General features: G+C 37.6%; 1 protein-coding gene across 6 annotated transcripts in view; it reads left to right on the forward strand.

Annotated features, from left to right (window-relative positions):
* The window catches only part of SNX14 (sorting nexin 14), a 72311-nt gene extending 59171 nt beyond the window's left edge, over window positions 1-13140 (forward strand). For all 6 annotated transcript variants that reach the window (XM_012748403.3, XM_012748404.3, XM_020287026.2 and 3 more), the window contains 6 exons: window positions 4956-5079; window positions 5339-5503; window positions 5669-5764; window positions 10843-10934; window positions 11615-11671; window positions 12929-13140. In XM_012748403.3, the coding sequence (XP_012603857.1) occupies window positions 4956-5079; window positions 5339-5503; window positions 5669-5764; window positions 10843-10934; window positions 11615-11671; window positions 12929-12967 (573 nt within the window). In that variant the 3' untranslated portion in view covers window positions 12968-13140. The remainder of the gene's footprint in view (window positions 1-4955; window positions 5080-5338; window positions 5504-5668; window positions 5765-10842; window positions 10935-11614; window positions 11672-12928) is intronic.
* Window positions 13141-22118: the final 8978 nt, after the last annotated feature.

Here is a 22118-nt window from a genome sequence, read left to right on the forward strand (position 1 = left end):
TCGGCCTCGAATTTTGTTTGATTTTTTTAACAGCCAATTTAATTTCCTTAACAATTATAAAATTCATTTATTACTTTGAGTCAGTTTTGATAAGCTACATTTTTTGATAAATTTTCTATTTTATCTAAATCTGAAAATTTATTGGTATGAAGTTATCAATAATATTCTCTTTTCATTGTCTCTAACATCTGTAGTTATGTCTCATTTTATTCCCAACGTTCTTTGTCTTCTCTTTTTTTGTTGTTTGATCAATGTTGCCAAGATTTTATCTGTTTTATCTTTTAGCTTTGTTGATGTTTTCTATCAGACTCTTATTTTTTTTTTTTTTTTTTTGAGACAGAGTCTCGCTTTGCTGCCCAGGCTAGAGTGAGTGCCGTGGCGTTAGCCTAGCTCACAGCAACCTCAATCTCCTGGGCTCAAGTGATCCTGCTGCCTCAGCCTCCCGAGTAGCTGGGACTACAGGCATGCACCACCATGCCCGGCTAATTTTTTTCTATATATATTAGTTGGCCAATTAATTTCTTTCTATTTATAGTAGAGATGGGGTCTTGCTCTTGCTCAGGCTGGTTTCCAACTCCTGAGCTCAAACGATCCACCCGCCTTGGCCTCCCAGAGAGCTAGGATTACAGGCGTGAGCCACCGAGCCCAGCCCAGACTCTTTTTTAAAAAAATTTTATTCCTTGTATTTTTCTGGGCTTGTATTTCTATTATAGTTTTTTTTTTTTTTTTTTTTTTTTGAGACAGAGTCTCACTTTGTTGCCCAGGCTAGAATGAGTGCCGTGGTGTCAGCCTGGCTCACAGCAACCTCAAACTCCTGGGCTGGAGCGATCCTTCTGCCTCAGCCTCCCGAGTAGCTGGGACTACAGGCATGCGCCACCATGCCCGGCTAATTTTTTTTTTTATATATATCAGTTGGCCAATTAATTTCTTTCTATTTATAGTAGAGATGGGGTCTCGCTCTTGCTTAGGCTGGTTTTGAACTCCTGACCTTGAGCAATCCGCCCGCCTCGGCCTCCCAAGAGCTAGGATTACAGGCGTGAGCCACCGCGCCCAGCCTCTATTATAGTTTTAACTTCTTCAGGTAGAGCTTAGTAATTTTTAGCCTTTTCTAATATAAGTATTAAAATATATACATTTCCCTTTAAATCTGTTTTTGACTATGGCTTATAAATTCTACATTTAGCATTTTGTTATTCAGTGCAGAATCTTCCATTATCATTCCTTCTTTGACCTATGGGTTATTTATAAATGTTTCTTAATTTCCAAACACTTTTGAAGTTTCAGGTTATCATTTTCCCATTGTTATTGAATCCTAGTTTAATTACATTTTGGTCAAAGAACACAATCCATATGATTTAAGTTTTTCCATTTTCAGTAATAGCTACCTCATTGCTTTTCCAACTTACAGTAACACTTGTTTGTCATTTTTCCAGGTTTTACTAAGAGACTCCTTGCCACTTTTCCAGCCTACCCACCTCTAGCTTCCAAAGCCAGTGCCATTATATGTTAGGTTTCTGTTATGGCAGCACCCTTCTTTTAGGTACAGATTTTTATGTCACTTGTACATTGTGTTAAAATTCACTCCAAAAGTTGGTGGCTTAAAATATCTATTTTATTTGCTTATGATTCTAGTGTCAGCAATTTGGGCTTGGCTCAGTTGTATTGCATGTTTACTGGTCTCAACTGGGCTACAGTCTTGGCTCTTCTTGGACTGGATGGCCAAAGATAGCCTCATTCAGATGTCTGAATGTTGGAGGCCTGTTGGCTAGGCCATGTGTCCTCAGGCAATCCTGAGCTTACGTGACAGCGAGCATTCTAAGAGGGCAGGCCCCAACACACAACTTTCCAGGACTTTATTTGATCAACATTTGGCCCATCAGCGAAAGCAAGTCACGTAGCCAAGCCCAGAGTTGATGTGGGAGGGGACTGCACAAGAGTGTAGCTATAGAGAGGCGTGATCACCGGGCTATTACTTTTACCTTTGTTCTCTTTCCAGTTTTGAAAAATTCTCAGCTATTACCTTTTTAGATACTGCCCTTTCCCTGCTCCCTCTCTTACCAGCTTTTGGAATACTGATTTAATTCTCCTTTTGTTTCTCATGTATCTGAACCTTTTCCTCTTATTTTCTTTGTTTGTGCTACTTTCTGGTCTGTTTTTTTTGATCTGTCTTCCAATTCCATCTCTTTAGCAATGGCAGATCTGGTGTTTAAACCTATCCAAACTTTTTTAAAAGTTTTGTTATATTCATATATATGTATATAATTTGCACCCCGACCTCCAAAGTCTACTGTCTTTTTAAATAGGTTTACTATTCCCTGCAGACATTTTCAGGCAAAACAGGAATTGAGTTTATTGTGTTATAAAACCCTGCTTGCTACTTAAGGTTCTTGAGTAGTGAGTGCATACAGGTGCAGGGCTATGGTGGGCAGAAGAAGAAGAACCTAACCTATCTACTGCTTTAAAGGATATAGTGGCTGAAAACTTGGCTTTAGTTAATTTTGTTTGTGGTTTATCTATATTAATGTACATTTCGCTTTCTTTAATAGATGCTTTACATTTATCTTTATTGAACACAAAAATTCCACTAAATACCATTATAAAGTAAAAAACGTTAAAATGTTCAAGAGAAGGAATTGAGATACGGGCATTAACTTTTTCCTCCTCTCTGTTCAAGCATCATTTTAAGTGGCTCTCAAGAGTAACTCTCAGCCCTCCTCAGTAATAGCTCTGTCTCCTAAGAAATAGACACAAATGCAATTCATTGGTCTTAGTAGTATTTGTCCTCTCTCTCAGGATTGTTGTGACTATACTTAGAGATTGAAACTCAGAACTGCTTGAAAAGATGTAGCAGCTTTTTATGAAATTCTTTTTTGTTGGCCTTCACTATGTATGCATACTTCAATGAATGGTGGAATATGAAAGACCTATTGGGTAGGATTTTAGAAGATTACTCAGGGGAAACATAAGGAAAGAGTCATTATACTACAGTGTGAATTTTAGTATATAGGGGATATGTCTGCAAAGTAGCTTATGAAAGTTTGGTCAAACCAGAAACTTACTTTGCTGGTGACTTATAAATGGGCCCAACCTCTTGGGAAGATAATTTGATACTTTGTAACAAAATCCATCAGGTGTTTTTGTTTCTTTGGCCTTCTGACTCCTGACCCAAATGCTTGGCATTTGTCAGAAGAAAATAATAGAAGAGCCTATAACATATGATGATGTTCATTAAAGTGTTGTTTATAGAAATGAAAACGGAAACAACATGAAACTCCAACATTACAGGAATGATTAATTATTTTAAGGAACATCTGCTCAGGAAATATTTTGCTGCAGGTAAAATTGTGCTTCTGAAAACTAAAAAGCAATTAAAGATATCTGATATAGTGCTAAGTGAAAAAAGTATGACATGATAATTTTTGAACCCCACTCATTGCAGGTATGTACATAGAGACTATAGGGGAATATACCAAAGTATGATAGTTGTAGTATTAGGGGGCTGAGTTGTTTTTCTCCTTCTTTTCCAGACTTCCTATACTATTACTATTTTTTAATGAAAAAATTAAACTAAGGATGTGGAAGAGTATGGGGAATGTATCAGGAGGCAGAGCCCTTTGTATACTTCTTTGGTTGGGGAAAAATGTTTTAAGCTTATGCTTCTGCATTAAGACTATCTGACAGAAGAGCCAATAGAATGTATTCTGTGTGTTCTCTTCCTTTTCTAGGAAGCTTTTAAAAAATTCATCTTCAGATAAAATTGAATATATTTTCCTCCACAGTCCTCTGTACTTTGCTTCTCTCATAATGCCTGTTTTATGCCATTTCATTTGTTTTCTCAACCTATTTCTATTAGATGTTAAATTTTTTAGAGAATAGTGACCCATTTTTGTATTCCTTGCCCTTGGCATGCTATCTGGTCTGGCACATAGAAATTACTTACTAAATGTTTATTGAATGGATGTATGGATGAATAAAATATTGCTTCAGTTACTTAGTTACCTAAAATATATTTTATTATTATTATTGATAGTAGATTCTTTTTGCATAGTTTTGGAGTAAGTAGAGGTGAGAGTTACTTGCATTTCATAATTTTTACTATTATTCTTCATATCTTGTTTTTTTCACATCAATTAGGCCTTTCTGGTTTTTGAATATTATTGTCCAAATAAACTTTGCTAAAAGCTGAATTTTCACCTCTACTCATTAAATTAATTAGTGATTTATACTTTTTAAATCATGTTAGTTTTAAAATTAACAATCAGGCCAGGCGCAGTGGCTCACACCTGTAATCCTAGCTCTCTGGGAGGCTGAGGCGGGGCGGATCATTTGAGCTCAGGAGTTCAAAATCAACCTGAGTAAGAGCGAGACCCTGTCTCTACTATAAATAGAAAGAAATTAATTGGATAACTAGTATATATAGAAAAAATTAGCTGGGCATGGTAGTACATGCTTGTAGTCCCAGCTGCTCAGGTGGCTGAGGTAGGAGGATTGCTTGAGCCCAGGAGTTTGAGGTTGCTGTGAGCTAGGCTGACACCGTAGCACTCACTCTAGCCTGGGCAACAAAGTGAGACTCTGTCTCAAAAAAAATAAATAAATAAAAAATAAATAAATAATAAATAAATAAAATAAACAATCAGTAATATATTTATATATTTTAATGTGTTACTTTGTTCTTTTTGGTATATAAAAACAAAGGAATGGGTCTTTATAAATAATGAATTATCTGTTGTGCCTAAAATGAATGTAGACTTTTATGTAACATTTTGAGGGAAACATGTATTTTTTAATGCAATTTTGGGCATAAATGTGGAATTTTAGAAACATATCTTAACCTATCTGATATTCCATTTTGATAGTAAAAGGTTTAAATGCCTTTGCTCTGTGTCACTTTAGTGATTATCTACAGCATGTGTTTATTAATAAATATGTCTTTGTTATTTAAACTTACACTTTAGCTTTTCAATGATCTGTTTAAGAATAATGCAAACCGTGCTGAGAATACAGAGAGAAAGCAAAATCAGAATTATTTTATGGAGGTGATGACTGTAGAAGGAGTCTACGATTACTTGATGTATGTAGGTAAGATCTAAGGGGTTTATGTTAATACCTGTTTTTCAGTCACCTATCTTATTTCTTCTGTTAAGTATTACCCATCATAAGTTCTTTTTGGTTGAAGGTACTTTTTTTTAGTAAGAATTCAATATAATTGGTCTCGAACATATTAAAGTTGCTAGCATTTACAGATAAAATACTATTTCATTTGTGCATTCTATATTAGAAAATGTTCAAAATATCAATTTATCTGGAACAATAAGGCATTCCATTTGATCCATTTCAGGACGGGTGGTTTTCCAAGTTCCTGACTGGCTTCATCATCTCTTAATGGGAATGCGAATCCTCTTTAAAAACACCCTGGAAATGTATACTGACTACTATCTTCAGTGTAAGCTAGAACAGCTATTTCAGGAACACCGTTTGGTCTCACTCATAACACTTCTTAGAGGTTTGTGTTTTCTTGTGTGTTTATGTTTTATGTACTTTGGGATCTTAATTGGATTTAAAAGACTAAGAAGTCTTGTTTTTGGTTTATTAGTATTTCTACTATGAGGACTACTTTGTATATAAATAGGTGAAAACTCCATAAATATTTCTTTTTACTCTTTTTTAGATGCTATATTCTGTGAAAACACTGAGCCTCGCTCTCTCCATGAAAAGCAAAAAGGAGCAAAACAGACTTTTGAAGAAATGATGAATTACATTCCAGGTATAATATTTAAGAAGTAGCTTAATTTCATATAGATTAGCACTCCTTTGAAGTCACAATGTATATAGTAATTATTGAAGCTGATTTTTACTGTGAGTTTTCATTTTATTTATTTATTGATTGATTGATTGATTGATTGATTGATTGAGACAGAGTCTCACTTTGTTGCCCAGGCTAGAGTGAGTGCCATGGAGTCAGCCTAGCTCACAGTAAACTCAAACTCCTGGGCTCAAGCAATCCTACTACCTCAGCCTCCCGAGTCGCTGGGACTATAGGCATGCGCCACCAAGCCTGGCTAATTTTTTCTATATATATTAGTTGGCCAATTAATTTCTTTCTATTTATAGTAAAGATGGGGTCTCGCTCTTGCTCAGGCTGGTTTCGAACTCCTGACCTCGAGCAATCCACCCGCCTCAGCCTCCCAGAGTGCTAGGATTACAGGCATGAGCCACCACGCCCGGCCTTTTATTTTAGAAATAGTTATATGGACCAATTAAGATTAACTTACTAGTTATATAAAATTTGTTTCTGATGTTAGCACTAAGAACTTTTAAGACAAGGCAGTTTCTACTCACACTATAGCCAGATTCTTTCAAAAATAACACAGAATCAGACTGATCCAAGCAATTGGATATCTAGGTTTGGAAGTTGGAGGAAAGGTGGTAAAGGGTAGATTAATAGAGATATGGGAATCATGTGTGAGTGATTATTAATGCCCAAGGAGAAAATACAGAGTAAGAAGAGAAGAGAGTGACTGCCAGTTTCTGGCGTGGCACATAAGAAACTGGAAGTTGCCACTCCATCCTAGTAACAATGTGGATGACCTTTTTAATAGGGTTGTTTCTTTTTTTCTTGCTGATTTGCTTGAGTTCTTTGTAAATCCTGGTTATTAGCACTTGATTAAATGGATAGCTTGCACAAATATTTTCTCCTGTAGGTTGTCTGTTTGTTCTGTTGATTGTTTCTTTAACTGTGCAGCAGCTTTTTAGTTTAATCATATCCCGTTTATTTTTGTTGTTGCCATGATTGTCATTTGGGTTTTAGTCATAAGTACCGTGTTTCCCCGAAAATAAGACCTACCCATAAAATAAACCCTAGCAAGATTTCTAAGCATTTGCGCAATATAAGCCCTACCCGAAAATAAGACCTAGTGATGGGCGTGGCTACACAGTGTATCTGCACAGCCCATACATTTCTTCGCGGAGTGGTAAAGAAGATGGAGCAGCCCTTCTCATCTGTCCCATGAGAGCTCTATTGCTCGGCATGAGAGATTGGGGCCAATGGTTCTAAAGGAAATAGAGTTGCAAGAAATTCAGGATGAATTCGGGGTTTGGACAGTTATGATGATGTTCTAGAAGAAGATGACTTAACTATATTTGAATAAATGTAGATTGTTGTACCGTACTTAAAAAAAAATAACACATCCCCTGGAAATAAGCCCTAGGGTGTCTTCATGAGGAAAAATAAATATAAGACCCTGTCTTATTTTCGGGGAAACACGGTAGTTTGCCTAGGCTGATATCTAGAAGAGTTTTTCCTATGTTTTCCTCTATAATTCTTATGGTTTCATGCCTTAGGTCTAAGTCTTTTATCCATCTTGAGTTAATTTTTGTGAGTGGTGACAGGTAGGGGTCCTGTTTCATTCTTCTGCATATGGTTACGTAATTTTCCCAGCACTACTTATTGAACATGGCTTTTCCCCAGTGTACATTGTTGTCTGCTTTGTCAAAGATCAGTTGGTTTGTAAATAGATGATTTTATATCTGATTTCTTTATTCTGTTCCATTGGTCTGTGTCTCTGTTTTTATACTAGTACCATGCTATATGCGTTATCATAGCCTTGAATATAGTTACCATAGCCTTGAGTATAGTTTAAAGTCAGGTAATGTGATGACTCCAGATTTGTTCTTTTTGCTTAAGATTGCTTTGGCTAGTTGGGCTCTTTCCTGATTCCACACAAAGTGTAGCATTAATTTTTCTAGATCTGTGAAATATGATGTTGATATTTTGATGGGAATTGCATTACGTCTGTAAATCACTTTAGGTAGTATGAACATTTTAACAATGTTGATTGTACCAGTCAATGAGCATGATATGTTTTTCTACTTGTTTGTATCATCTGCGATTCCTTAGTGTTCCATAGTTTTCTTTGTAGAGGTCTTTCACCTCCTTAAGTATATTCCTAGGTATTTTATTTTCTTTGTAGCCATTGTGAATAGTATGGAGTCTTTGATTTGACTCTCAGCTTGATTATTACTGGTGTATAGGAAAGCTACTGATTTGTATACATTGATTTTATAACCTGAAATTTTGCTGAATTTATTTATCAATTCCAGAAGTCTTTTGGCTCTTTTTTGGGAGTGAGCTCCGCTCCTCTTGTGTAAGTTACCCTTGCCCTCCTGTGTCTGTTTCACACAGACATGCGTTTACATGCCACACTCGGTTGCTATGGCACTTTGAACTAGTATCTTCCCTGCTGGGGATCCTAGTCCAACGGCATGGCTTTGAGTCTCAACAGGGCTCCAAAGTCATTTTCTTGGTGCTAGGGAAAGACACTGGAGGAGGGCCAAGGCAGGCTTTCCAGACCAGGAAGGCTGTGTGTGAGGAAGGGGTCATAGTTCCCCAACTGGCTGTTTGGAGTGAGCTCTGTTTCTCTTGCCTTACCACCTCTGGTTGCAAACAGGTGCCCCTGCCCTCAGTTGCTATGGCACTATGGCTAGGATCTTACCATGGGAGGACCCACCCTAGTCCAACACCATGGCTTTGGAGGAGGGGTGGACGCTTTCCCAGATCACTGTGTCTCGGACCCCCACAGTATTTTCCTGTCAGTTTCACCACGTGGGCTCCCTGGCCTGAGTCTAACTCTTAAACCACCCCACCCTTCCCAGCAACCCGAATGAGTCCCGGGGGCACAGGATCCAGCCTGTGTGTCTGACCTGCTGGCCTTTTTCTCTGAGAAATGCCAGTGAAGGGAGCTCCCACATCAGTCACCTCAGGTCCGCTGCAGGTCCTCAAGGGGAAAGACGTGGGCCCCACTTTCTGTGGAAACCTCAGACTGAAGGGCACCAGCTAGGGAGAGGTAGGCTGCTCACCAAATTTTCATCTCAAACTGCTCTCCTGGTTGCAGCGAGTGGGGAAGGGGCAGGGAAGGACAAAAGTCTGAATGGAAAAAAGCTGGCTCTCCGGCCTCTTGGATCACCCTCCTTGAAGGGGAACCCTGCACAGAATGTCGAAGCTCTGAGATTATGCAAGTTCTCCCCACAGTTCCATGGTTGCTACAGTGCTTGGGCTCTTAGGGTTAGAAAAGCTTCCAAGAAACTTGTCAGCCCTCTGATCACTGAAGGAATGTGGGAGGGAGAAAGGGATCCCCCCCGTACTCTTTTTTTTTTTTTTTTTTTGAGACAGAGTCTCACTTTGTTGCCCGGGCTAGAGTGAGTGCCGTGGCGTCAGCCTAGCTCACAGCAACCTCAAACTCCTGGGCTCGAGTGATCCTTCTGCCTCGGCCTCCCGGGTAGCTGGGACTACAGGCATGCGCCACCATGCCCGGCTAATTTTTTTTTTTATATATATATATATATATATCAGTTGGCCAATTAATTTCTTTCTATTTATAGTAGAGACGGGGTCTCGCTCAGGTTGGTTTTGAACTCCTGACCTTGAGCAATCCGCCCGCCTCGGCCTCCCAAGAGCTAGGATTACAGGCGTGAGCCACAGCGCCCGGCCCCCCCCCCCCCCCCCCCCCGTACTCTTTCACTGGGCTCCCAGCCTCTTTGAGTTTGATCCTCGCTGAGACCTATGTTTCCTTTATCCTCTTCCTTCTCTGCTATGGAGTTTTCCTCCATGAGGTCCCCTACAGACTCTGGCATTTCCCTCTCTCACACCTGAGATGCGTCCGCTCTCCCCTCTGCTTTATCTGATACCCTTCCTTCCCTCTGGGGTGGTCTAGCAAGTGATGTCTCTGGTCAGCCATCTTGCCCCCCACCCCTAAATGGAGATCTTAATAAGGATTGACTTTTTTGGTAACAGGAATTATATGCGTGGTACATGACAGCTGCACAGTTGGACAACAATCTGAACTTGGATCCTAAATTAGTGTTCAAACATTGGTAGTGTTTTTCAGAATGATTGGTCTTTAAGATGATTAATAGCAATTTATGTAAAAAGTACAGAAATAAAGTGGTCATAGTCATTGTAAAAAGTCTACGTTTAAAAATTAAATTAATTTTTTTTCTGATATTAAGAACTTTATGAGGCCCGGGCACGGTGGCTCACGCCTGTAATCCTAGAACTCTGGGAGGCCAGGGTGGGAGGATTGCTCAAGGTCAGGAGTTCGAAACCAGCCTGAGCAAGAGTGAGACCCCATCTCTACTATAAATAGAAAGAAATTAATTGGCCAACTAATATATATAGAAAAAATTAGCTGAGCATGGTGGCACATGCCTAAAGTCCCAGCCACTCGGGAGGGTGAGGCAGTAGGATTGCTTGAGCCCGGGAGTTTGAGGTTGCTGTGAGCTAGGCTGACTCCACGGCACTCACTCTAGCCTGGGCAACAAAGTGAGACTCTGTCTCAAAAAAAAAAAAAGAACTTTATGAAAATATATAGAATAAAAGGTAGAAGCTATCCTCTTCCCCACTGTGTAGAAGTAGGTTCATGCTCAGTTTGGTGTTAATCCTTGCAGATGTTTTCTGTGCATTTCTATATGTATATCTACAAATATCATTTTAGAGTTTAATTTTTTTATTTTCCACTGATAGGATAATACAGTATGTATTATTTTCCAACTGTCTTTATTATGTAATAGTATAAGCAGATATTTTTACTGTAACATTGCTCAGAACTTTCAGTGTGCTTTTTTGTGTATTGTGAAACTCCAAAAGTGAGATACATGATACTGCATTTCTTGACCATAGAACTCATTTTTCCAGGAGCTTCTTGCAAAAGCACTGGTTTGAGAAATACTGATTGATAGTTTTTGCGTATTATCTGGGAAACAAGGTGGGAATTTTGCTTTATTATCTAGTTAATAATGAATCACTTTATAATATAAAATTGTTCTACATGTGGCTGTTTTGTGTAGATCTGTTAGTCAAGTGTATTGGCGAAGAAACCAAGTATGAAAGCATCAGACTTCTATTTGATGGCTTACAGCAGCCTGTACTCAACAAGCAGGTAAAATCCATTAGAGTTGGTAGGCTGGTATTGACTAGGTTTGTTGAATGACACAGAAGGGTATGTGGTATATTATTAGTTGTGTAAGTGATACTATACTAAATCAAGGCAGTGTAATTCAGACATTCAGATTAAGTATTTTATTTGTGTTACTCTCTTTTGCTGATCTCCTTTTTCTTAATAACATGAATTGTTTCAATTTAAAATTAATATATAATCATTGTAGAAATTTTGGAGTATATAGAAAATTCATGAAATACAGAAAAAAAATAAAAATTGGTAATTCCATCATTCAAGTCACATAGAATAACCACAGTTAACATTTTTATGTTTATAGTCTATAATATTCTGTTGAGATCTTAATACAGTTGGAATTTTGTGTTCTGCTTATTTCTTTAAAGTCTTTATTACATATAAAATATTTAACATAAAAATGGGTTATGAGGCATAATAATAAAATGTTCACATGCAAACACATGTGTGCCTACCACCCATTTAAGAATAAAACATTACTGATACTATTTGAAGCTACTTTTCTGCATGTTTTATATTGTCAGTCTCATTCCCTGCCTTGCCATTTAGGGGTAACCACCATCCTCAATTTTGTGCTTATCACTTTTATGGTTTTTATGTTCAGTAACTTAAAATTTATTATTATTTTTATTATTTTGGTGCTTTAGCTTACTTATGTGTTGTTGGACATTGTGATACAGGAGCTGTTTCCAGAGCTCAATAAGGTAACTAAAAAACAATTTTATTTGTTACTGTCTTAATGGTATGCTGACATTTTTTTTCATTAGGGACACAAAGGTTAATAAAACCTTTGTCTCTATGATCTTGTAAAAAATGAACAACCTCAGCTAATGGCTTTTTAAATTTCTTTATTCAACATGTCCAACGTAAGAATGGATTTTGTAGTAGAGGAACTGAATAGCCTCTGCTTTGACTTTATCCTTCCTAATTACAAACACACAGGGACCCTTTACAGCCTTTCTAGAGGAAGGTTTGAGTTTAAGTCTGCAACACTGTATGCTGTGTAAGTCAGAGACTTGAGTAGTTTTTAAAGCAATTGGGTTTATGTAAACCCAAGAGCACAAAATGAATTAAAATTAGAATATGATAATATCATTATTATATTGAATCTTGATGATTTGGGGGTTTGAGCAAAAGTGTAAGTCATTATTTTCTATTTTATTTTTTGACTGATCCTCTTGGTTAGATGAAAAACTATTTTTCAAGGCTGTGGTATCACAATGAAATGTCACTTTTGTACAATAGAGAAAACTCAGATTTGGACTATTTATCTATTTTAAGCTTTCAAGTTATTGTTATATTAAGGGTGTTTTAGAATAGGGTGGCAGTTACAGACATTTTATGTTCAGTTTACATGGGATTCAACTCCAGTAAACTTTCAGCTTTGAGACTTTATAAGATCTGTCACTATATGTTGCCATTTTCTTATCTCTTTATTTTATTTATTTTGTTTTTTTATTTTGTTTTTTAGAGTCTCTGTTGCCCGGGCTTAGAATGCCCTGGCATCAGCCTAGCTCACAGCAACCTCAAACTCCTGGGCTCAGGCGATCCTCCTGCCTCAGCCTCCCAAGCAGCTGGGACTAAAAGCATACACCACCATGCCCAACTACTTTTTACTATATATTTTTAATTGTCCAGCTGATTTCTTTCTATCATTTTAGTAGAAATGGAGTCTCGCTCCTGCTGAGGCTGGTCGCGAACTCCTGAGCTCAAATAGTCCACCTGCCTCAGCCTCCCAGAGTGCCAGGATTATAGGCGTGAGCCACCATGCTTATGGTGGTTTATGTCTAACATAGATGTCACATGCATATGCCAACCAATTTCTTTTGGTTTACAGTATATGTATTTCTTAGGTTAGAATTTTAACCTTAGCTCTAATTTAATACATTAGAGCTGTTAGGCAACTCACAAATGATCCTTTATCTTGTTGCTTCTATTAAATGGATTTATTTTCACTTTAGGTACAAAAGGAAGTTACCTCTGTGACATCCTGGATGTAAACATTTGGATTTGGTATTGAATAACCCATTGAAATTTCTGCTGTGCTAGTGTAGTAGAAATGTACATTTTTCTTTTACTTTTGTATATTCTTGTATATATCATGTACTTCAGTGTCTGAAATTTTGATTGTTTTAATAAAGACTAATACAAATTTAATAATGATTAAAAGTTACTGAGTTTCATAGCCTTTGTATTATATCACTTTGAAAATAATTATATTTAGTGTGGAGGAACAGTAAGATCTGACTTTTCTTATATAGAGTTGATACATTTCAGTATATTTATTTTCCTTTTTTTCCCATTTTCCACATAGTTAATAACTGTGTGTCTATAAATAAAACATCCTATATGAATTTTTTATAATAAAGGGATTTTCCTTACTCTTGCTGGGTGACTGACAGGTTATCACCGTTGGGTGTGAAAACTGAATACTTACAGATACTTTGTGGTGGTGTGATTGCAACTAAGTTTCACTGAATTGTGTGTAACTATATTCTCAAAGCTTGCTTAAACAATTTAGACAAGTAGATTTTTGGTTTATGTTGTCTGTTATCCCTTCAAAAGAAGCATACAGAATTAACTGTATTTCTTGAAAGTTAACTTAAAAACTATTTTTAAAGATTCAATGTTTAGAATTCTTGGAATTCCTTACCATGCTATACATTTCTTCTTCAAAGAAATTTGTCTGTCAATATTGGACATTTTGCATTTGGTTATTGGTTGTAGTGTTTCTTCAGAATGTATTTATTGAGCTTCCACCACTCCACCATATATTAGACACTAAGCTGTATAATGTGAGAACCTGAATATAATCTGGAGAGCTAACACATTCAAGTGTACTATTAATATTTTTCCCAAGGCTTCAAAAATGGTTCTTAGGTGTTATACATTTTTGAACAGGTTTTGTTGGCAGTTCTATTTTGTTTTTAAATACTTGAAGTTTCTAGAATATGATTTTTTGTGAATTAGTGATTTAACACCAAACCTTACACATTTGACTTCTCATGGGCAGGTGGAAAATTAATCAGCCTAACTATTCAAATTTAAATCCATAGCATTTGAACATTATTACTTAAAATGTCATGGATGAATTGGAAAAATAAAATATTTTACATGCCTTTTTATGCCATCCTCAACCTATTCTTTAGTTGTGATATTCTGTTTATTTAGATGAAAAAGAAGCTATGGGTGTATCAGGTCTGCTTGGGTTGCCATGACAAAATACCATAGACTGGTGGCTTATACAACAGAAATTTACTTCTCTCAGTTCTGGAAGCTGGGAAGTCCAAGTGATACCTGTGATGATGAAGTGCCTATCAGATAATACGGATTGCATTTTTGTTCCTTTCCATTTTTATAATGTGAATGATTTAATTCACATAATTTTGTGTGTATAGAGTTTTATAAATCATGTTTGCTTTAAGTAGATTTCACCCTTGCTATGGATTGAATTGTGTCCTCTCAAAATTCATTTGTTGAAATCATAAATCCCAATGTGACTATATTTGAAGATGGAGCCTTCAGGTGATAATTTAAGTTAAACAGGTCATAAGGATGAAACCCTAATCCAATAGGATTGTTGGGCTTTTAAGAAGAGAAAGAGAGAGCAAGATTTCTCTCCACCTCTCCCTGTGTGCACAAAGAGGTCGTGTGAGCACATAGCAAGAAGTCAGCCACCTACAATCCAAGAGAATAGGCCTCAAAATGAAACCTAACTTGCTGGCACCACTCCTGGCCAGTAACTATCATTTTTACTTGGAGTCTGATGGAAAAATTTTGAGCAGATGAGCAGCATGATCTTATATTTTAACAGAATCACATTGGTTGCTGTATTGAGAATGTTGAGAATAGACCAAAACAGACCACTTTTTATTCCAAAAAGTGGAATAAAAGTAGAGGCAAAGAGCTCATTTAGAAAGCTGTTGACGTAATTCAGGTGAGATGACAGTAATTCAGATTGGGGTGGTATTTGTGGAGTTTTTGAGAAGTAGAAGTCTGATTGTTTTATTTTTTTGTGTTTTGTTTTAGAGACAGGGTCTTGCTCTGTCACCCAAGCTGGAGTGCAGTAGCGTGATCATAGTTCATTGTAACTTTGAACTTCTGGGCTTAGGAATCCTCCCACCTCAGTATTCTGAGTAGCTGGGACTACAGTTGTCTGCCACCACACCTGGCTATTTTTAATTTTTTTTTTTTGTAGAGACAGGGTTTTGCTATATTGCCCTAGCTGGTCTCTAACTCTTGACCTCAAGTGATCCTCCTGCCTCGGCCTTCCAAAGCACTGGAATTACATACATGAGCCACCACACCCAGCCCACAAAATCTGATTATTTTTTAAACTAAGACAACAGGATTTACCAATGGAGGGGATGTGAGTTTGAGAAAAAGGGAGTGGCCAGGGATGACCCCTAAGATTTAATCTGAGCAATAGGAAGGATAAAGGGTCCATTAAATGAGATGAAAAAGACTGTTACTGGCACATTTTGAGGGAGAAAGATCAAGAATTAATTTTAGGACATGTAATGGCTAAGATGCCTATTAAACATCCCAATCAGAGATGCCAAATAGGCAGATGTATTTGTTTTTTTTTTTGAGTCTGGAATTCAGGGTAGAGATCCAGATTGGAGATCAAAATTTGGTAGTCACTAGCATACAGATTAACTGAAACCTGATGAAATCACCAAGGCAGTAAGTGTAAGTAGAAAAGAGAAGTGGTCCAAGGACCATGCTCTGGGGCTGTCCAGTAAGGGAACTGAAGAGGGACCCCAAAAGAGACTCCATGTTATAGGTTTGGTCAATACTTTTTAGGAGCATTGATATATTGAGTGTTAAATTTTTTTTTCATTGTAATTCTCTCCAGTTATTCCTACTTAGTAAAGCTTTGTTTTACTATTACAGTTTTTTACTAGCTGCTCTTGGGAGTGAAGGCAGAACCATACCCATATTTTGCAACAATGCAAAGTGGAGAAAACTGGTGCAGCATGGAGGGATGATAATGAGGTTACCTGAAAAAATTTCCGAGAAGCCCTGAGCAGCTTAGAGCAATATGCATCAACAAGGACAGGGAAGCACTTCTAGGAACTCACTAATGGGGAGGAGGTTGCCAAGTTATTTTATTTGGAGATTTAATTTTTAAAAGTGGCTCAAAAGTCTGAAAAAAATAGGTGACTTTGAAATTTCGCTTATAAGGAAATGTGTTTGGATACTTTTATACAGTTTTGTCACATCCAGTTGGGTAGTACAAGAGTGAAAACTGTCAGGTGAGCTGAACGCCAGAGGGGTAGAGAATGGCATTACTAAAGCATTGTGTCTGTTGAATTGTACCAAGTGCTTATAATTATTCTGTATTTTCATTTTCTATATTGATGAAAAGTTTTAAGATATTCCTGTGATCTCAGAATAATGATCTTTCACAAATTATATGGATTTGTGTTAATGTTTACAATTTATTAATGTTTCTAATAGTTAAACATTTTTCTCCCTCTGTTAGGCATCCCTGGCATTAAGCTTATAGCTGGTACCTAATGGACATTAGGAGTTGTCTAAGCTCTGATACCGAGCCCACTGGTGTTACTTGATTAGTTTCAAAGGGGTGGCAAGTAAGTTGTTACAGGAGATAAAATTTAAGTACTGTAGTTTCTGTGTTAAAATTTATGTTTCAAATGTGAAATGTATGGTCTTTCTTGTTGGCCCTTTAATGCTACTCTCAGTCACTTGTATTGTTGTGGGCTTTCCTAATAGGATAGGGAGGGGTAGAGTTAAGCAGTGATCAGTTATTCAGGGAACCTGCAGCCTACGTTATCTGTGCTGTACTTTTAGAGAATAATGGTTACTGAGGTTACATTACTAGTTTGTTCATTATGACTTTTATTCTGCGATAGTGTCTGGGATCTCTGATTTTACAGCCCCATATTTTCAGTTTTACTCAGAGATAGATTTTTGATGAGGGATGTGGCAAGGCTAGATGAGGAAAACTTGAACAGAGTAATAATACATCTATGTTGTAGAGGAGCAGGAATGATGCTATAAGCATTTCTTAGTTATGACACAAAATCAAAATTTCACAATGTGATGAGTTAGTGAAATTTTCAGGAACATGATTTGTATTAATGCTAATATATAAAGTCTGTGCATTGTGATTTTACCAGTAAAATAAAGCATATGTTTATCCTTCAAATGTATAGATTTCCTTACTTCAGCTGTGGCATCTAGATCTGAAAAAAAATCAACATCCAACTAAACATACCAAGCTCAATTAAGAATTTGATTAGCTATATTTATTTTTTATAAAATAATATCTGGAAATATCTGAGGGACTGATTTCATTACTCACATGCTTACAAATTATTAAATGACGGTCTTACCCAAAAAAGTTTGTAGTTTTGTTTACTTTCCTGGCATTTTTGGCTTTCATAAAAATCTGGATGTCACATATATGAATGTACATTGTTGGGGAGATGTTAAGAACTCACTATAGTGTTCAAGAGAGACTTAGAAGGTAACGGTTTTTGTTTTTACCATTTCATACATTTTTTTGTATGGAGTATTCATAGGGGCCATTTGACATTCTTGACTGCCTAGAATCAGAACATCTTATTTGGAGGTATTCCAAGGCACTTGTGAGAGAGGGCACTGATTTCTACTATGGAAGCCAAAAGGCTGGAGTTATTAATAATTCCTCACTCAGCCTTCTTTTTTTGTAAAAACAACTTGGGCCTGAACCAGGCTCCATTAATTAGATGTTCTTACCTGGTTGGAGGCAAGAAGGCACAAGAATAGGCAAAGGCTCTTCTGGGTGTTAGCTGTGCTAGAGGCAAACCCAGCAGCACTGCAGCCTCTGTCCAGGACCTACAGCACCAGGACTGTGTACTAAGACTGTTTCTTTGGCAGAATTTTAGCCATGCCTTGTTTTCTTTGCTTGCTGTCCATTTTCAAAGCTGACTTTAAGTTTCTTGGTGATTCTGGGAGCTAGCTAATACCCTTTTGATAATGTCTCTGATAACATATTTTTTTTTATTTGCAACTAAGTATCCTAATGAAAAATGAACCGAGTATAATTTTCATTGCTTTTTTTTTCCAGGCAATTTCTTGCATTTGTTACACTGCTGTTTGTAATATGTCACACATCCTTGTCATGGATCAGAGTTTATTGTTTTCCTACCTTAGCTAGCTTATTAACTGAATGTTTTTCATGAAGTATTTAATTTAGGTTCTTAGGGATCCCAGAGGTACTATTCACTAGAGATTTGAGATCCCCCTAATTTGTTATAAAACCTAAAGCTCCTCTTTTGGACTGAATTGGCTAGGAAAGCAGGTTCCTTTTGTTTTGCTCTAGTGGAGCTAAAGGAACTTAAAAATGTATCCTATTTGCCAGCACAAAAAACATTAATTATAAGCTTTCTTTTTTTTTTTTTTTTTGAAACAGAGTCTCACTTTGTTGCCCGGGCTAGAGTGCCGTGGCATCAGCCTAGTTCACAGCAACCTCAAACTCCTGGGCTCAGGCGATCCTTCTGCCTCAACCTCCTGAGTAGCTGGGACTACAGGCATGTGCCACCATGCCCGGATAATTTTTTCTATATAGTTTTAGTTGGCCAATTAATTTCTTTCTATTTTTAGTAGAGACAGTCTCACTCTTGCTCAGGCTGGTCTCAAACTGGTGACCTCGAGCGATCCACCTGCCTCGGCCTCCCAGAGTGCTAGGATTACAGGAGTGAGCCACCATACCCAGCCTAATTATAAGCTTACATTTGCAAAATATATAGGACACAGAAGTTTCTGGTTGCCTCAGGGCTACTGCAGCTGATTATGTAGGTCATGTTGGGGACTGTTATGGATTGAATTGTGTCCTCCAAAAATATGTTGAAATCCTGTGGCAGGACATCAATACTAACTCCCTGTAACAGAATGTGACAGTATTTGGAAATAGGTTTTTGCAGATGATCATGATGGAGTCATTATAGAGTGGGCCCTAATTCATTATGACTGATGGCCTTCTAAAAAGGAGAAATTTGGCCACAGAGACAGACATGTACACAAAGGGAAGAGGATATAAAGACATGGAGAGAATACCATCTTTAAGTGAAGAATGCCTGAGGCTATCGGGTGCTGAGAGAGGCATGGAACAGATTTTCTCCCCACAGCCCTTAGAAGGAACCAACCTTGCCAACTTGATGTAAAACTTTTAGCTTCCAGAACAATAAATTTCTGTCATTTAAGCTACCCAGTTTGTGGCACTTTGTTATGGTAGTCCCAGGAAACTAATACTAATACAAGGAACTTTTCCTAATTTTGGCAAGCAGCAATGACTTCTTGCCAAGCTACACATCTGTGTAGTGAGGAAGGAACTTTTTCTAATGGACAACTGTCAGCAGCCTAAATTTACTTCAAAGAAACCAAACCTACTCTTTGTAGCAAACTACTGAAGGCAACTACTGCTATGATCTGAATGTTTGTGTCCCCCCCAAAAATTCCTATGTTGAAACCTAATCAGCAGTGTGATGGTGTTAGGAGATTGGGCCTTTGGGAGGTGATTGGGTCATGAGGGCTCAGAATGAGATTTTTTTTTTTTTTGAGACAGAGTCTGGTTCTGTCACTTGGGCTAGAGTGCATGGCATCAGCCTAGGTCACAGCAACCTCAGACTACTGGGCTCAAGCGATTCTCCTGCCTCAGTCTCCTGAGTAGCTAGGACTACAGGTGTGTGCCACCATGCCCACCTAATTTTTTTTCTAATTTTAGTAGAGATGGGGTCTCACTCTTTCTCAGAGCTGGTCTTGAGCTCCTGACCTCAAGTGATCCTCCTGCCTCGACCTCCCAGAGTGCTAGGATTACAGGCATGAGCCACCGTGTCCAGCCCAGAATGAGATTAGTGCCTCTTATAAAAGAGGCCCCAGAGCTACCTTGCCTCTTCCATTGTGTGAGGACACAGCAAGTAGGTGCCATCTATGAACCATGAAGAAGGCCCTCAGCAGACACTGCATCTGCCAGTGCCTTGATCTCGGGCTCTTCAGCCTCCAGAACTAGGAGAAATAAACTTCTGTTTATAAGCCACTCATGCTATGGTATTTTGTTACAGCAGCACAAACAGGATAAGACAGCTACCAGATGGTTTTAATGAGCCTGGTATTTTTGTTTGTTCATCTTGTTGTGTTTTTCTATTTTTCCTCCACATAAGGCAGCAGAATACAGACAAGCCATACTGTAGACACTGGAGTTAAATTTTAAAACATTAAAAAAAATAATGTGTCTGATCAAGGTGTTATCAGACCAGCCTATTGTGTTATCAGAATGCTTGAGGAAGATTTCTTAGACAGCCAGTTCAGATAATGAAAATATTCAACACTAACTTGGACATTTTTATTTTTAGGAAATTAGTACAGGCCTCAAAACCAGTTCTAGATTAGATTCTGTGTATCAAAGCCAGAAAATTTGGTACGCTTACTTAAAATATTCACTTTTCTCTCCTACTTAAAAATTGCCTGCATTTTTCTTCTCATTTTTGTGGTGGAGAGATGAAGGATTATCAGATGTTAAGGGGCTTATGATCAAGAGAAATGATACCAGTGAAAAACTGTCAGTTTTCCTTTAGTGATACTTTCCTTTAGTGATACTGTCTTGAGCTACAGGTGTTAGAGAGAAGAAATAACTATCAGAGATCAAAGAGCATATCTTCAGTTTTATTGTTTGGAATCTACAATTGCAAAGTGGTTCAAGGTCATTTCTCATACCACTGCATAATACATACATAATTAGAAAACTTACAAAAATGTTCTTTAAAAAATTGTGTTCTGATAGGATTTATCCTATTTTACTGGCCAAGCATAAAAAATATACCCCAAATGTACCTTCTCTAATTTTCCTTGTACAATCTTACTGACATGTTTGTTTTTTTTAAATAGCTAATCTATAAATGCACAGAACTGAGGGTATTACTTTACTGCAACAATCTTTATAAGTATCAAGAGTACTTAATATTTGTAAACGTTAAAAAACAAACATACTCCCTCTCCAAGCTTCTAGCTGCTGTTTGCTCACTATTTTTAAGGTGAAGGCTCCCATTTCTTGTTAGGCAAAGCTGAGCAGGCTCACATGGTTCCACTACTGCCGTAAGCAATTATTTGTTCTTTGGGAATAATTTCATCAGTATGGCTATTTCCTGAGCATCCACTCAGGGGCCCACTCCCTGGCAGGAATTCTTATGTCTGGACTTGAGAATGACTTACAGTGATTGTTCAGAATTGGAGGCAGTGTGGCTTCAAACATCTTATGTATATCACGTAAAATCAATTCTTTTCTTCTGGAACTCTGGATTTTCCATAGCTGGGTGTGTGTAGTATAACTAGATTAAGTGCAGTGCTGGCATCTTGCTGGGGAGGGGCAGGTGTAGGTTTAGAATTACAGCTTAGCTGAGAAGATTCTCATCTCATGATACCTTCATGTTAGGAAGAAGAAAGAGCACAGAGGCAGAGCTGATGGAATCTCAAAAAATTAATAACAGCTGATACCACTTGTCAGGCACCTTGCTGCTACTCCTTAGCAAGTCTCTGTCTAACACATCTAACTGCCCTTTAGTTCTTTCTCTTCTACAATGTAAATTAGCCTTGGTGTCCTGTTCTTCCCTTCCCTTTCTCTCCTGTCCCTTGACTGGCTTTTGCAGCCTCTAGCCTTTCCCATTATCCATTGCAGTTTGTTCCCTGACTCATCAAAGGCACATGGGTGATGCAAGAGAGAATGATGCCCTGTGTTTAGTCCATTAAACTCGATGTTGCAACAGGAGCTAAAAAGTAAAAAATGAGAGACTAGAAATAAAGCAGAGACTTGTCATCCATGAGCTTTGGGCTACTGATAGTTTTGAAGAGAGGAGATACTAAGTATTATTCTGAATAGCAACTTGATTTAGTTGAAAAGTGATGGATTTGAGTTCAGAAGACCTAGGTCTTAGATCTGTCTCTTAGCAGTATGGCCTTGAACAAATCAACCCTGTGAGCTTCAGTTTCCTCATCTGTCATATGGGAAAAACAACATCTGTCTTGCCTACCAAGGAAAGTTCTGGGCATCAAATAAGACAATGTGCTTAAAACCCCTTGTAAGTGATAAAAGTTCTTTGTAAACATAAGTTGTTTGATGGATTAGAAATGGATATAATGGAGAAAAAC

This window comes from Microcebus murinus, chromosome 5 (assembly GCF_040939455.1).
Source record: "Microcebus murinus isolate Inina chromosome 5, M.murinus_Inina_mat1.0, whole genome shotgun sequence".
Lineage (NCBI taxonomy): Eukaryota > Metazoa > Chordata > Mammalia > Primates > Cheirogaleidae > Microcebus > Microcebus murinus.